The 17,421-nt window shown below is 38.9% G+C and overlaps 1 protein-coding gene across 8 annotated transcripts in view; it reads right to left on the reverse strand.

The window, feature by feature from the left end:
- KIF27 (kinesin family member 27) overlaps positions 1–16,607 on the reverse strand; it is an 88,016-nt gene extending 71,409 nt beyond the window's left edge. For 6 of the 8 annotated variants that reach the window (XM_060155321.1, XM_060155323.1, XM_060155327.1 and 3 more), the window contains exons 1-4: positions 16,456–16,607; positions 12,202–12,586; positions 5,663–5,863; positions 1,657–2,600 (exon numbers count right to left, since the gene is read on the reverse strand). In XM_060155321.1, coding sequence (XP_060011304.1) covers positions 1,657–2,600; positions 5,663–5,863; positions 12,202–12,499 — 1,443 coding nt within the window. In that variant the 5' untranslated portion in view covers positions 12,500–12,586; positions 16,456–16,607. Of the gene's footprint in view, positions 1–1,656; positions 2,601–5,662; positions 5,864–12,201; positions 12,587–16,038; positions 16,100–16,455 lie in introns of all 8 variants that reach the window. The other 2 variants (XM_060155320.1, XM_060155326.1) reach the window with 2 other exon arrangements.
- Positions 16,608–17,421: the final 814 nt, after the last annotated feature.

Here is a 17,421-nt window from a genome sequence, read left to right on the forward strand (position 1 = left end):
AGCTGAACTAGCCACATTTTTCATAGGGTGCTATTTTTCCTCTAAAGAACAACAGACAAACTATTCACACTTGTATGTGTGACAGAACCATCATTTCAAGGAAAACAACTAATAGTATTTGTTGCAAATGATAAAATTCAAGTTTCATGCAAAAATTAGAATTTTGGAAAACACTTCTGCTACTGTAAACTTGACAGCTTCCAGTAATTAACAACTTTGCAGGTGAGATCAGTGGTGATATTAAGGAATGTGATTTTTTTGATAGTGTATAGTGAAATGTGTCAGCATTGAAAGATCTTCATAATTTAGTAAACAAATATTTTTCAAGTGTCCAATGCATGTTGATTCAAAATCGTGTGGATAAAAGATCCATTCAAAGTACAAGATAAAAATCAGTGAATGTTAATGTAACAAAATGGTTTCAAATCCCACATTGCAGGTAACCTTTAGGAAATTTCCGCTTGTTGAGTTTTGATATAATGTCAAAGAATATGCACGATTATCTGAAAAAGTCATTAAAATATTCCTCTCTTCCAGCTACAAATCTAGATGAGGCTGGATTTTCTTCATATACTTCAACTAAAACAACATATTGCAACAAACTGCATGCTGACTGATATGAAAATCCACCTGTCTTCTATTAAATCAGACATGAAAAGAGATTTGAAAAAATATAAAGCAATTCCACTGTTATTAAATTTTTTTGTTTTGGAAAATAGTTATTTTTAATGAAAAAATGTTCTTTATATTAACATGTAATTGGGTTATTATTGTTAGTTCTGAGTGAATTAATAGTTTAAATTTGTTGTTTTAATTCTAATATGGTAAATATCAATAGATAACAGCCCACACAAACAAAAGCTCTTTAGGGAACCTCAATTTGAAGAAAGTAAAGAAAACTTGTGAGCAAAAAGTTTGAGAATTGCTGTAATAGAGGTTTCTTTCTAATACATACAAATAGATATTGAGGAAAGATTTCTAAATAGAAAGCCGTCTTATTACCTATATCTTTTCCTATTTTAAAAAAAATGGTGGACTATCCATTTGTCCACCAGATTGCAAACTCCACATAAGCAGAACTAGGTATGTCTATTCTCCATTATTTCCCCAGTGACACATAATCTTTAAATAACAAATGTTTTTCAAATGAAAAGTGGGAAAATGTAATTTTAACTCAATATACATATATACAATATGTATACATGTACATAGCTACATTCCTTAAATATTATCAAATATGATGATTTATTTGTTTGTCTAAAAAATCAAAACACCAAACTCAAGGAGTCAGGTAGTATTTTTTTTCTTTCAAGAAGCACTGACCTAAAGAGGGATTAAAAACTCAATAAAATTTAACCTAATTTTGTTCTGAAACTGTGTTTCTTCTCATCCTCTAAATTAATGACCAGTCCCACAAGAGCCTACTTAATAAATACAACAAATTAAAATACATTTGAAGAAGAAAGGAGGAGGAACCAAGAAAGAGATGAATTATGAGGAGAAAGCAATAGGAAAAGGGAGAAAGAAACAGAGTAAAGGCAAATGAGATTTTATATATAATCCTTTCCAAAAAAACTTCTGAAATTCCAAAATGACTCTTACTTGCCCAGATAAATTTAGTCTTTAAACAAGTTACTTACAAAAGTGTCTAAGTACCTGGCATTTCTTAAGCTCTCGCTTCAGCTGGAGAACTGTAATATGCTGTGGTCCTTCTTCCAGGTTTCCAATGCCTTGGTCTCCTCTGAATGAGGTGACCTCCTGGGTCACGTTAAACCACTCCTGCAGTTTGTGTTGCTGATTTTGGTTTAGTCTGACAGAATCTTTTAAGTCCACCAGGAAGGTAAAGGCTTCCTCTAAACAATTTTGGTAACCCAAACATTCTCCTTGTAGCTGAGCAACTTGCTCCTCAAGAGAATGGATCCTATTTTTATCAGGAGTCCCCTCCCGATGGATCTGGCTAGTTTGGTTGCTACTAGCCTGCTGGCTTTGCAAAGCTTCTCGAAGCAACTTAATCTCAAATTCCATTTCGCCCATACGGTCTGACTCGGGGCTGAAGTTTAAGGTGGGTTTGTTTCTAATGTTGCGTGCTCTGTTGGCATATTTGAGAGAATTTAAGGACTCGTCAAAATCCAAGGAGGATGGACTGACACAGGTGATCATGACGGTCTTGGCACTGCCTCCCAGGGAATCTTTCAGAAGCCGGGTAATTTTAGCATCCCTGTATGGAATATGTGAACTCTTCCTGCGTGGGTCCCCAAGAGCGCTTATTACGTTTCCTAAAGCCAGCAAGCCACTGTTGATTTGAATGGATTCTTTGAACCGTTCACCAGTATTCCCTGTTTTGGTTACTCTTTCTGATCCAGCCAAATCCACAAAGTGGAACTTTGAGACAATATGCTGATGGGAATACCACGATCCATCTTCAGCTGCCTCTTTATTTTTCGCCACTTGACGAAGGCTGATTGTGAAAATCGCGTGTGACCTACTGGAGTGCTCGTTCATTTGGGTGGTATCCGTATGCCTGGCTGCATTCCCCATCTCCAGGAGACTCATCACTTCATCTGCAGTCTCCACCTGGCATTCCTTGGCCCCAACAATCACTTAAAATAGCAACAGCAAGTTTTAATCAAAATCCAGTAGAGTTAAATTAACCATACAACAATTATCATTTGCTTATACCGCCCAGCTAAGACAGTCCCTTTAAAAACTTCATAGCATTTCAAAATAAAAGTAACATCAGCAACATCATTAAATAATTTTAGATAATCTGCTAACAGGACTATTTTAATAGATGGCATTCATTTTGATGTTTAAATTCTAAAAGATGTCATATATATGTATGTTTTAAACAATCTGTGGGTTTTTTTGGAATCACACATCACACTCAATTCTTTAAAACACATGACAAAAGAAAAATTTATTCCAGTATTTTGATTTGTAGAGTCTAATATACTGATTGAAAGATAATAGATTAATTATATATATAACTCAAAAGAATTAATCAGTAGTAGATTAAAATTAAATTAAATTAGTTTCTTTTGAGTTTCGTTAATATTCAAGCCATCCTAAGGTTTAAAGTTTTTGGTAAATAACCAATGATAAATGAAAATTTCAATATAAATAAAGTTGTTTATTCTTTTTTTTTTTTTTGCAGTACTAGGGCCTCTCACTGTTGTGGCCTCTCCAGTCGTGGAGCACAGGCTCTGGACGCGTAGCCTCAGCGACCACGGCTCACGGGCCCAGCCGCTCTAAGGCATGTGGGATCTTCCCAGCCCAGGGCACGAGCCCGTGTCCCCTACATCAGCAGGCGGACTCTCAACCACTGCACCACCAGGGAAGCCCTGTTTATTCATTTTAAAAACAGTTTCCCCCTACATAATATAAGAGTGCAAGGCAATTCAAAAAAGGCAAAAAAGTTTCTATTTTAACAACAGAATAGAACCCAAAATAACCTAAGCTTACTACATGTGTTATTTGTTTATATCCAAAAATATTTCGAAAAGGAGTAGGTGGATTTGGGAATTGAATCACAGCAGTAAACCTCCCAAGTCTGTGCTTGAATTACAGCACCAAGCTTCCTCTTTAATCAGATCTTGTCAGTCACTGTTTCTTTAAAAAATATTCACTTTTCTTGCATTGTTTCCATCATGACACCTTTTTTAACAGCCCAGTTCATTTAAAGTTCTAATGTACCTGTACTACAACAGGGAGTGCTAAACTATCAGTTTATAAAATATAACAATTTAACCATAAATCATAGTATAACTTTTCTAAAAGTTTTCTAATGTTAGGCTATAGCTTAGCACTATCTATGGTCCTCAAACCCAGCTGAATCACCTGGGAGCTTTATAAAAGGGAAAGTGCCAACACCCACGCCCCATCTTTAACTAATTCATCAGAATCTGTGAAAAGTGGGGCCCAGAAATCAGTATTTCTTAAAAAGCTTCCAAGGTGATGTTAATTGTGCAGCATCTAGGTTGGATACCAACTACCACTTGATACAGAGAAACTCAATAAATATGTCAAACAAATGCATTTTGGTTGTGATTGGGACATTTTATAAGATATATGGTAATTTGTCTTAAGACTGTTACATCCTCCCAAAATTTTTGCAGGATTGCTATCAGGTGTGGAGTATTTCCATCATTAAATTTATGAGGAGTGATAGTGTATACTTCCCTACTGTCTATTTTACAATAAACATGTATTTTTTGGTAACTTTTAATAAAAGATAAACACATTCAATAATTACACTTTACAGAAGCTCAAAACATCCGTCTGGATTTTGTCCAGAAAAGATAAACTATACAAAATTATCTAATAACGTCACAAAGTACTATGTATGCTTTCTTTCTAAAAAACAAAACAAGGGGCTTCCCTGGTGGCGCAGTGGTTGAGAGTCCGCCTGCCGATGCAGGGGACACGGGTTCATGCCCTGGTCCGGGAGGATCCCACATGTTGCAGAGCAGCTGGGCCCGTGAGCCATGGCCGCTGGGCCTGCGCGTCCAGAGCCTGTGCTCCGCAACGGGAGAGGCCATGGCAGTGAGAGGCCCGCGTACCGCAAAAAAAAAAAAAAAAAAAAGATGCCATACAATATGTGGGGTTGTGAGTGTATTTTTTTTTTTAATCAGATGTGCATAGAAAAAGAAATCTGGAAGGAAACACACCAAAATTGGAAGTTGCTATTTCTGAGTTCTGAGATTAAAGATGATCTTTAACTTTCTTCCTTATAGTTTACTATATTTTCAAAATGTTCTACGTTGAACATATTACCTTTTAAGTCAGAAAATCAGAAAGTGTTATTCTTTAAAATACTTGTATTTTGACCTTCCCATTCTAACGTTCTCCCATTTCCAAACAAATAGATGTTTAATGAGATTAACAGGTTGACAGCACAGAACGTCAGACGTTGAGAAGCACAACAAAGGACGAGTAAATGTCAATATGAAGGAGCAAACACATAAACTCTAAATTTAAAAAAAAAAAAAAGAGGAAGCAATAGGTGTGCTGGGACAAAAATCAGAAAGGAAGAAAGGAGAGTTCTTGGATCAACTTGGATGAACACCAAAACACCAAAGGGAGAAGCCATCCCCAACCTCAGGGTAACTCTGGGAGAAAAAAAAGTACAAAAATTAATTTAGCCTATGTCACACTTTCTTAAGATCAGCCCAGGGGCGGGGGAGGTGGCAATTATAGGAAATAAATACAGTTGATCCTTGAACAACACGGGTTTGAACTGTGCAGGTCCACTTACATGTGGATTTTTTTCAATAGTAAATACTACAGTACTACACAATCTGAGGTTAGTTGAATCCGCTGAGGCAGTGGATACAGAAGGATGACTGTAAATTATACTTGGGTTTTTGACTGCACAGAGGGTCAGCACCCCTAATCGCCACCCTCCCCACCACGTTGTTCAAGGGTCACCTGTATTTGGAATTACACCTTAATAACTTCATCTTACCAACCACTCTGAACTTCTACTTTTCACCTGGGTGCGTTAACTGCTACTGGTAATCAATAAGCTATTCAATTTAAAAGCAAAAACAAATGCATTTTGTTTCTATGTCTGTTTTTAAAGAATCCTTGGAAAATATCCAGAAACTGAATTAAATCATATTCATTTGCTAATGAAGACTATCAATTAAGTAGGCTACTTTACCTGTGTTTCCCTTTTCATCTTCTCGGATGTGAAGATCCTTCATAGATGTCTCCAATTCTAGAAGATCTCTTAGGTCTTCCTTGTATACTTCTATATAAGACACTTTTATCTTAGAGTCAATGCTAAGATTTTCAGAGATGTTTTGAAATATTTCTTGGATAGCACGAGGAATGATACCTTTTTGACCCTCCACAACTGAAGCTGAAAATTTAGAGAAAGAAAGCACATCTGAAATTTAAGATATAAGAAAAGCTACAATCAATAAATTTATTTTCTCAAATTTCTATTATAAAATTTAAAAATAGAAAAAGAAAACTTCTTTTTCTATAAAGTTCAGAAGTGAAAATTTTCACGTGTATGCTCTTACTCAAACTTCATTCATGCATTCATTAAATATTTATATAGTACCTACTATGTGCCAGGCAGTATTCTAGGACCCTGGGAACCATCAGTGAACAAAACAAGGAAAAGATCCCTGCCCTTAAGGAACTGTACTAGGATAGACAAACAACAGCTAAAAACAATAAGTGAATTATATAGTATATTAAAAGGCATTAAGTATGCCTGGAGAAAAAAATAGGGCAAGGTAAGGGGGACTGGAAGTGTAAGTGTATTTGATGGGAGGTGCTTGTAACTTTAAATAGGAAAGTCATGATGGGTGGGCATCACGGAGAAGCTGACCTTTGAGCAGAAACTTGAAAGAGGTGGCAGAGGAGCCATCTAGGTATCTGAATGTCCCAGAACAGCAAGCATAAAGGTGCTAAAATGGTGTGATCCATAAATAAGGAGGCCATTGTAGTTGGAGCAGATGGAGCAAGGGGAGAGTAGCAGGGCATGAGGTCAGAGAGGTGACAGAAACAAGACCATGTAGGTCCTTGTAGACCACGATAGATTTTAGGTCTTATTCTGGGTGAGATGAGAGCCACTGGAGCAGAGCAGTAACTTGGGATTTAAAAGAGACCACTCTGTCTGCTGCATTTTGCCTCAGTCATAGAAGGGTAGGGGCAGAAGTGGGGAGACCACTTAGGAGACCAGTGCACTAATCCAGGAGTCTAGAGGGTTCGGGGGAGAGGTGGACATGACGGTGACATAAGCTTGGCAGCAGAGAAAGGTGAGAAGTGACCAGGTTCTGGATTTATGTTGAAGGGAGAGCCATTAAGATTCCCTGACAGATTGGATATGGAATGTGACAGAAAGTGATGAGTCAAAGATGACTCCAAGATTTTGTCTTGAGCCAGTGGAGTTGCCATCAACTGATATAGGGAAGAGTGTGTGTTGAGTTGGTTTAAGGGGAAAATGTCAGAAGTTCATTTTTTGACCTATTAAGTTTGAGGTATCTATTAGGGATACAGTTGGGAAGGTTGAATAGGCAGTTGGATATATGAGACTAGAGTACAAGACAGTCATTTGGACTGGAGGTAAAAAACTGGAAGCTACATATAGATGGTATTTAATGTCGTAGGGCTGGATGAGACCAAGGGGAAAAGTTGAGAGTCAGAAGAGAAGAACACCAAAGATTGAGCCCTGGGCACTTCATCATTTGTTGGTTCACTTATCAGGAACCAGCAAGAGAGCATGAGTGACCAGTTAAGTAGGAGGAAACCAAGAACGTGGTGGCCTGGAAACCAAGTGGAGAGCATGCATCAAATTTGCTGAAAGGCCGGTTTGATGAGAATTGACCACTAAATTTAGTAAGTGAAGGTCATTTGTGATATCTCGACAATTGCAGTGTCAGTGGTAGTGGAGGTGAAAGTCTGAACGGAGTGAGTGTATGAAAGACCAAGAGGAGAACTGACACCACGAGTCACAGATAATACCTTCAAGGTTCTGCAGCAAAGAGGAGCAGTGAGAAGTGGGATGGTTGGATGGCAGCGAGAGTGGGTAAAACAGAGGGGAAGTGAGAAATGTAATTATTTTAAGATACAATAAAGACTGAATTACCCAGCATTCTCTCAATTATTAACACTAAAATACTATTAAAAATCACATCATTGTAATTGATGAAAAAACTGTATTCACAATGTAATTGTGAACATCAATGTAATTAATGAAAAACTGTGATCACTGTTTGACTATTCACTGTTTAAAATGTCATGTGAGCAATGATTTTTAAATTTGATAATGCCTCATTTCCTCAAGGTGAGCAAACTGGTCCTTTAGAATACTATGACAATATTAAGCAGCACAGCTTTTTTGGAGAAACATTAGTATAAATAGTATCAAAAGTTGAAACGTGATCACCCTTTGACTCAGATATAGTCCTAAAGAAATACATATACACATACCCAAAGGTGTTGTATAAGGATCAGTAACAATTTCCTGTAATTGATAAAAAATTCCAAACACTAATAAATCCATTAGTAGGAGAATGGTTAACAATGGTATACTATGCACCTATTGTTAAACAGATGTCTAAGATCCATAAAGTTAAAAAAAGCAACTGCAGGGCTTCCCTGGTGGCGCAGTGGTTGAGAGTCCGCCTGCTGATGCAGGGGACACGGGTTCGTGCCCCGGTCCGGGAGGATCCCACATGCCGCAGAGCAGCTGGGCCCGTGAGCCATGGCCGCTGGCCTGTGCGTCCGGAGCCTGTGCTCCGCAACGGGAGAGGCCACAACAGTGAGAGGCCCGCGTACGGTTAAAAAAAAAAAAAAAAAAAAAAAAAGCAACTGGAGAGCAAATTCATTTGCATAAAAGAAAACATACATATCTATGCAAAGAATATTTTTGAAAAAATTCACAAAAAACGGTGGTTACCTCTGGGGAGTTAGAACAGGGAGAGAAAAGAAAGGAAAACTTTTACTTTTATCTTATGGCTGTAATATCTGAATTTTTACCTTTAGAAATAAATATATATAGTCTAAAAGTTTTAAATATAAATAACTTAAAAATAAACTAAATATACTGTATAGAATTGCAAGCAGCACAAAAAAAAGCTTACAATCAAATGACATGACAATGAAAAAAACTAAATGATAGTTATATAACAGTTTAAGGCAAAAATAAAAGATTTAATAAGAAAATATTTATTGAAAACCCCAGGAATGCAGTAGGCATAAGTGGCACCAGTGAAGTTCAAAATAGGTAGAGGTAGTACCTAAAATATCTCTCTTTAGATCATTTATTATGGTCTGGAGAGAATCCCAATCATTGGAATGCAACTCATTTATGTTAGCAAGAACCCTTTAAAAAAAATTATTTGTGTCGTATTTCTTCAAATTTAGCCAAAAAGCATGTTTTGAGATTTCTGGGATGGAAAGGTACAGGTAGTTTGAGGGTAAACAGGCATAAGAAAGGGACAGGGGAGCAAGCCAGGGTCTAATGGCAACAAAGGACGTGTGCAGAAGAGAGGTACAGAAAGACCAGTTCTGCCCAAGCCAAGACCTCAATCCAGGAATGAGGAAGGGAACATCTCTACGCCTCTTCTCCTCCATTACTGCCTCTTCTCCTCCATCACTTGCGCAACGCAGAACACAGATTAACACAATAACATGAATGAACAGAAATGCATACAAGAGACTCAGGTATTTGTACACCAATGTTCATAGCAGCATTAGTCCCAATAGCCTAAAGGGGAATACAATTCAAGTGTCCATCAACAGATGAATGGATAAACAAAAGATGACTTATACATACAATGGAAAATCATTCAGTCATAAAAAGGAATGAAGTTCCAATACATGCTACAACATGTAGGATATCCTTAGATACATTCTGCTAAGTACAGAAGCCAGACATAGGAGGACGAACACTGTATGACTCCACTTCTATGAAATATCTAGAAGAGGCAAACTTACAGTCAAAGAAAGTAAATTCGAGGTTACCAGGGGATGGCAGGGGGAGGACAGTTATTGCCTAATGGGTACAAAGTTTCTATTTGGGGAGATGAAAAGTTTTGGAAAGAGCAGTGATGGTTACAAAACACTGTGAATATACTTAATGTCACAGAACTGTACTCTTAAAAATGGTTAAAATGGTAAATTTTGCTTTACATTTATTTATTGAACCACAATTTTTAAAATAGTAAAAATAATGTACAAGATAAAATTTAGAATAAGTACAAGAATAAATTGGACTTAAAGTTAAATAAGTTTCTGTAGGCCAATTTAGAAACCTGCCCACCATTTTTAACATTGTTCCATGGAAAATATATTCCAAGCTACAAAAAGGTGGCTTACAAATGAACCTTAAAAACAACTTGCTTCCAAGTTGAAGATTACCAATGTTCAGATTTTTGGCAACAAACATCCTGAAAATCTGAACCTTACTAACTTGGACCGCCTTTGATTGCCATCATGTAGCAAATATGGGAAGCTGCAGGTTTTTCGAGTAAAAGAGAAAGTGAAAATTCCTTCTGGAGAGCTTCCAGGAACTAGCCAATAGTACTATCTATAAACTCCAGCATATATTGAATATATGCATTCTAGATTAGCCAGAATATGAGGCTGATCAGAATAGCTCATTCATTTCCCACTTCAACAGATTACAAAGCAGAGTAACTCAAAAGACTTAAAAAAAAAAAAAAGCTGAATTACAAATAATATTTACAAATAAAGCTTCAAAATGTATTCTGGTAACCTAAAGATCACATTTTCACTGTCACTCTTATATTCCTGAAAGACTATTTCAGAGAGAAAAACTGTAAAGTTTTATACTTTAATAGCCATCATTTAGCTCTTATACACTATTTAAAGAGTATGCAGGGCTTTCCTGGTGGCGCAGTGGTTGAGAGTCCGCCTGCCAATGCAGGGGACACGGGTTCATGCCCCGGTCCGGGAAGATCCCACATGCCGCGGAGCAGCTGGGCCCGTGAGCCATGGCCGCTGAGCCTGAGCGTCCGGAGCCTGTGCTCCGCAACGGGAGAGGCCACAACAGTGAGAGGCCCGCGTACCGCAAAAAAAAAAAAAAAAAAAGAGTATGCAAATGAAAGCTTTTAGAGAAGATTACACCTGGTAAAAGTTGGTAAATCCAAGGTTCTGAAAAACAGGGAAATGAATAGTAATTTAAATAAGCATCATATTGAAAAATAAGAGATTTCATCTACCACAGTGCCTAGCATGGTACTCTAGCCACTGCAAAAGCTCAATAAATTATTTATTGGAGAAAAAAACTACATTATTTGCATGGTCAATAATCAAACAGCAGATGACTGACCCAGAATTGGTGTCTTACAGCTAGGCTGGGAAATCAAAAATGCTATTTTCACAAATACACCAAGAAATGTAACTTCAAACAACAAAGTGCAATTTTTCACTTATCAGATAGTGAAAAAAAAATTTCGGATTTCTGATTTCCAGTAACTGGCAAGGATATGAGCAAATAAATGGCTTTCACATATTGGTGGCAGGATATAAACTGGTACACCCTTTTGGATAATTTGTCAGTATCTATCCCCATTTTAAACGTGCATACCCATTACTCAACAAATCTACTTCTAGGAATCTATTCTACAAATACTAACAAATGGATGCAAAGTTAAATGCATAAAGATATGTACACTGTAACTTTTTATAACAGTAAAAATCAAAACCAACCATTAATCCTGTCCATTAATACTGGAATGGGTGAATTATGATCCATTCAAACTATGGAACATTATATGTACAGCCAAAAAAAATGAGGTGAAATTCTATGACCCAAATGGAAAGAAATGAAATGATATTTTATATCGTTAAATGCAAAAAGAAAGTTACAGAATCACAGGTATGAAATACCTCATCAAACAATTAAACTAACAACAAAAAACCCCAAAACACTACATGTGTGAGTACTTGTAATATACCTAGAAAAATGTCTAGAGGACTCTGAATGTATACATCAAACTGTTATTTCCTGGGAATGAGAGGAGCTTTCATTAGTTTAATTAGATTTCTTAAGCATCACTTGCAATTCTTTTTACAATGAACATTAATTTTTTTTAAACTAGCAGAAAAAAACATCAAAAACTCTTCCTAATGGTGATCTGTTTCTTTTGGTATGAAATATTTTAGCTAAAATATTTTAGGACAATAGATAACTTTAATAACCTTTTCCCTTAAGGAATTAAAATTGTATTCATGGCCTCTTAAAAAAAAATAATATAGCTTTAAGTATGTGACCAAGCTGTGAAAATTGTTAAGGGAGTAGAACTTAAAGTTCTCATCACAAGAAGAAAAATGTAACTGAGGTGATTGATGTTAACTGAACTTACTGTGGTAATCATTTTGCAATATATAGATATATCAAACTATTATGCTGTATACTTTGGACTAATACAATGTTGCATGTCAATTATATCTCAAAACTGGGGAAAAACAGCAAAGGGCTGAATACTGAACATTGTCTTAAACGTCTTTCCTCAAGCTAACATAATCATAAATTGTTTAATGAAACTTCACTATTTAAAGCAAATCTTTCAAAGATGATGATCTTATGAACACATCTGTTATCCTATTGATTATTTCATTCAGTTAATACGCTGAGCACCTACTATGTGTCAGGCACTGGTATTTCAGCTTCTTTCTACTGTCTGAAATAAAAGTAAAAGAGTATGAGAATCTTACCAACATGGCCTCCTCCAATGGTGTATGTCTTCCCAGATCCAGTCTGTCCATAGGCAAAAACGGTTGCGTTATAGCCCTCAATGAGTGACAACACTAGTGGCTTTATACAGGTATTATAAACTTCATCTTGAGTGGAATTTTTGCCAAAAACAAAATCAAAAGTAAAGACTCTATCTCTCCCAATGATAACTTGTTGGGTATTTGGAATAACTCTCACACAAGCCTGATAATTATGAAGAACTTCTTTGCACAGCAGAGGTCTAATTCTTACAGCAACTTTTACTGGTATTTCTTCCATGGCAGCTTAGATTTTACTAAACAGATTTTCTACTTAATATTCAGTATCTAGCGTGAGAAACATCCATTTTACGTAAGATCTGGACTCCTGTGTATCAAAATAAAAACAAAATTTAGTTATTGACTTCTCTATCCTAATAAACTAAGCAACTTCTAAAGCAAAGTCAATTAAAGCAGGTTTTGTTCTAATATAAGATAGCTACAAAGAGTAAACCTGTCTTGAGAAAGTATACCTATAATTTATAGATGAAGTGATATGATGTCTGGATTTGCTGCAAAATAATCTAGGGGATGGGAGCCTTGAGTTGGTAAATGATGAAGCAAAGTGATAAGTGCATGGGATTCCACTATGCCATTCTTTCTATAGTGGTAATATGTTTCCCAGCTCATTAATCTAAATATTGAATAACCGGGGAATTAGAAACATAAGGCAAGGACTTCCCTGGTGGCGCAGTGGTTAAGAATCCGCCTGCCAATGCAGGGGACACGGGTTTGAGCCCTGGTCTGGGAAGACTCCACGTGCCACGGAGCAACTAAGCCTGTGCACCGCAACTACTGAGCCCACGTGTCACAACTACTGAAGCTCACGTGCCTAGAGCCCGTGCTCTGCAACAAGAGAAGCCACCACAATGTGAGGCCCACGCACCACAACGAAGAGTAGCCCCTGCTCTCAGCAACTAGAGAAAGCCCGTGTAGCAACGAAGACCCAACTCAGCCATAAATAAATTAATTAATTAAAAAGAAACATAAGGCAAGGAAATAATTGGGTAATTGTACATGTACACAGTAGTGCAAAGCAAACCCTTAGATTTTACAGCTATGTACTGAAAAATAACAACTCCTCTTTGTCGCAAATGTTAGAAATCAATCCATGAAAATAGTTTTAAGGATTTCTATAAGTCAATGTAAATTTAAAACTAAATCTTCTATTTAAAAATAACCAAAACTAACAGAAAAACTGCTGTTCCACTCCTAAATTACATGGTACTTATTTCTGAAGATCTCTGGTGGAATTAATACATTAAAAATTATATTGGGGGACTTCCCTGGTGTCCAGTGGTTAAGAATCCGCCTTCTGGGCTTCCCTGGTGGCACAGCGGTTAAGAATCCACCTGCCAATGCAGGGGACACGGGTTCGAGCCCTGGTCCAGGAAGATCCCACATGCCGTGGAGTAACTAAGCCCATGTGCCACAACTACTGAGCCTGTAAGCCTAGAGCCCGTGCTCTGAAACACGAGAAGCCACTGCAATGAGAAGCCTGCGCACGGCAACAGAGTAGCCCCCACTCAACATAACTAGAGAAAGCCCGTGTGCAGTAACGAAGACCCAGCACAGCCAAAAATAAATATATAAAATAAATTATTTTTAAAAACAAACAGAAAAGAATCTGCCTTCCAATGCAGGGGATGCAGGTTCGATCCCTGGTCGGGGAATTAAGATCCCACACACCACGGGCAACTAAGCCCGTGCACCACAACTACAGAGCCTGTGCACTCTGGAGCCTGCGCGTCACAATTGCTGAACCTGTGCATCCCAACGAACAATGCCATGTGCCGCAACTAAGAACTAATGCTGCCAAAAGTAAAATAAATAAATATTTTTTAAAAACTGCAGGGACAATGTTTTAAAAAAATTAAATTGGTAGCTATACTTACAATGAACAACCTGAAAAATAAATTAAGAAAACAATTCCATTTACAATAGCATTACAAAGAATCAAATAAATTTAGGAATAAATTTAACAAAAGATGTGTAAAACTTACACTCTGAAAACTACAAAATATTGTTGAAAGTAAAGAAGCTTTAAATAAATGGAAAAACATATCATGTTCATGGATTAGAAGACTTAACATATTAAAATGGCAATATTCCCCAAATTGATCTAAAGAGTCAACAGAATGCTTATCAAAATCCCAGCTGACTTCTTTGTAGAAACTGACAAGCTGATCCTAAAATTCATATGGAAATTCAAGGGACATAGAATAGCCAATACAATAATGAAAAAGAACGAAGTTAGAGGACATACTTCCCCAATTTTAAAACCAGGCAACAGTAATCAAGACAGTGTGGTACTGGCATACGACAGACTTAAAGATCAATGGAAAAGAATTGAGAATACAGAAATAAATCCTCATATTTATGGGCAACTGATTTTCAACAACAGTGTCAACACAATTCAATGGGGGAAAGATAGTTTTTTCGACAAGTGGTCATGGGACAACTGGATATCCACATGCATAAAAATGAAGTTGGACTTCTACCTCACATCGTATACAAAAGTTAATTCAGAACGGTTCATAGGACTTCCCTGGTGGCGCAGTGGTTAAGAATCCGCCTGCCAATGCAGGGGACACGGGTTTGATCCCTGGTCTGGGAAGATCCCATATGCTGCGGAGCAACTAAGCCCATGCACCACAACTACTGAGCCTGCAAGCCACAACTACAGAGCCCATGCACCACAACTACCGAAGCCCACATGCTCTAGGGCCCACATGCCGCAACTACTGAGCCTGCGTGCTGCAACTACTGAAGCCTACTCACCTAGAGCCCATGCTCCACAACAAGAGAAGCCACCACAATGAGAAGCCTTCTCACTGCAACGAAGAGTAGGCCCCCCTTGCCGCAACTAGAGAAAGGCCGCGCACAGCAACGAAGGCCCAACGCAGCCAAAAAAATAAATCTTAAAAAAAAAGAAGATACTCAAAAATGTTTAAAGAAACAAAACAAAAATAAATGGTTCTGGGCTTCCCTGGTGGCGCAGTGGTTGAGAGTCCGCCTGCCGATGCAGGGGACACGGGTTCGTGCCCCGGTCCGGGAAGATCCCACATGCCGCGGAGGGGCTGGGCCCGTGAGCCATGGCCTCTGAGCCTGCGCTCCGCAACGGGAGAGGCCACAACAGTGAGAGGCCCGCGTACCGCTAAAATAAATAAATAAATAAATAAATAAATGAATAAATTTTAAAAAGAATTTACATGTCTTTTAAAAAATCCATAGCACTTATACTTCTTCAGATTCTGATCAATTACAGCCATCAGAAGCGTATGTATTAATCTCACCAATCAATGTAAAGAAAGGTGAAATCTGATTGGCTGGCATACTCAACGGAGTTTTGAAATCTGAGCAAAGGAAGGAGAAATATTCGATCACTGATGCCGTGTCGTTGATCAGAAAAGTGTCTCCAAATACCGTTGCCATCCTGTTCCCTTGGCTTTTCAGAAGTAGTGACTGCTAAAAATTGTAGTTTGTAAGTAATATTTTCTTAAGAAACTTTCTGGCAAGTGGATAGTGAATCTCATAAGGATCTCAGAAAAGGCCCCAAATGCATAAAGAACAGATGGAGAAGACAGGAAGCAAACAGGGGAAACAACAAAGATTTTTAAAGTTGGAGTGGGCGAAGTTTTATTTTAAAAGTGTTTCAAAGAAAGAATCTGGGCACCCTTTCTTTCTCAATTATCTCCTGCTCTAAGGGAGGGGTCTTTCAGAATTCCGCAGAACTTATAATGCACCGAAGTTTCAACATCCGCAATGGAAAAAGGAGACCTGTGACAAAACGAAACCCCCAAGGAAGATGGGCCTTTCCATCCCTCTTCAGATACCGCAGCTGGAAGCACGAAAACAAGAAATACACAGGATCCGATTCAGTGAGGCTCGGTCCGGGGTTCCCGGGGTTCCCGCGCGTCCCTCTTCCCCAAGCCCTTCTACCTCAAGGCGCACCCAACTTCCCCGGCCGCTCGCCTGGGAGTCCCAGCATAGGCCCAGGCCCCTCGGACGCACTGCTCCGCCTTGCGGGCGTCCCGACCGCCCTCCCCGCCAGCCGAGCCGCGGAGGCTCCCAATCCCCCCGGCCGGCCCCTTCTCCTCCCAACGGCCAACCGGGAACACCGGCTCAGAGAGCCGGCCGGCGCCGCACCAGGGCCGACCCCGCCAGCCCGGCCCGACCCGCCTGCCACTCACTGACCGGTTCGAGAAACCCCAGTCTCCCGCGGCTAGCGCAGCGCAGGACTCTTCGCCTTCACTTCGCACCGCCGCACCGCAGCTACCGCCTCAGCCCGCGCCTTTTGTTGTCGCGGGTTCTCTCGGCAACCAGCAAAGCCCGCGCTGACGCGCCCCCAACCCTCAGGGCGGCCGGAAGCTCCCCAGGCCCCGCCCCAGCCCGCCAAGCCCCGCCCATGCCCCCGCCCCGTCAGGGAGGAGCCTAGAGCCGGCCACCTGGAGGCCCCGTCTCCCAGATTAGCTCCGAAGTAAATACTACCCAGGGACCCCTCTCATAGTGCTGAGCCAGAGAACTCTCCAGGAGTTTGTAAGATGAATATGAGAAAGATTCACATTGCTTTCAATATTTTAGCTACCAATTCGTTTATTTTTATTGAAGTTAAGTCCGCATAACATAACATGAACCGTTTTAAAGTGTACAATTCAATGGCGTTTTAGACATTCACAATGTTGTGCAACCATAACCTATTTCCAAAACATTTTCATCACTCCAAAAGGAAAGCCTCATACCAGTTAGCAGTCACTCCCATTCCTCTCTTCCCCAGCCACTGGCGACCACTAATCTGCTTTCTGTTTCTATGGATTTACCTGTTCTGGGCATTTCATAGTCATAGAATCATACAATTTGTGGCCTTGTGTCTGGCAAGAGCTAAACGTTTCCCAGTTTCACCCATGTTGTAGCATGTATCAGAACTTTAATTCCCTTTTATGGATGAATAATATTACGTTATGTGGACATACCACATTTTATTTATCCATTCATCAGCCGAGGGATATGTGGGTTTTTTCCACTTTGGGAATAATATGAATAATGCTGCTATTAACATCATGTACAAGTATCTGTTTAATGTTTTGTTTTGTTTTTTTCAGTTTTTCTGGGTATAGACCTAGGAATGAAATTGCTGGGTCATATGGTAATTCTATGTTTAAC

The sequence above is a fragment of the Lagenorhynchus albirostris genome, chromosome 7, assembly GCF_949774975.1.
Source record: "Lagenorhynchus albirostris chromosome 7, mLagAlb1.1, whole genome shotgun sequence".
Taxonomy (NCBI): domain Eukaryota; kingdom Metazoa; phylum Chordata; class Mammalia; order Artiodactyla; family Delphinidae; genus Lagenorhynchus; species Lagenorhynchus albirostris.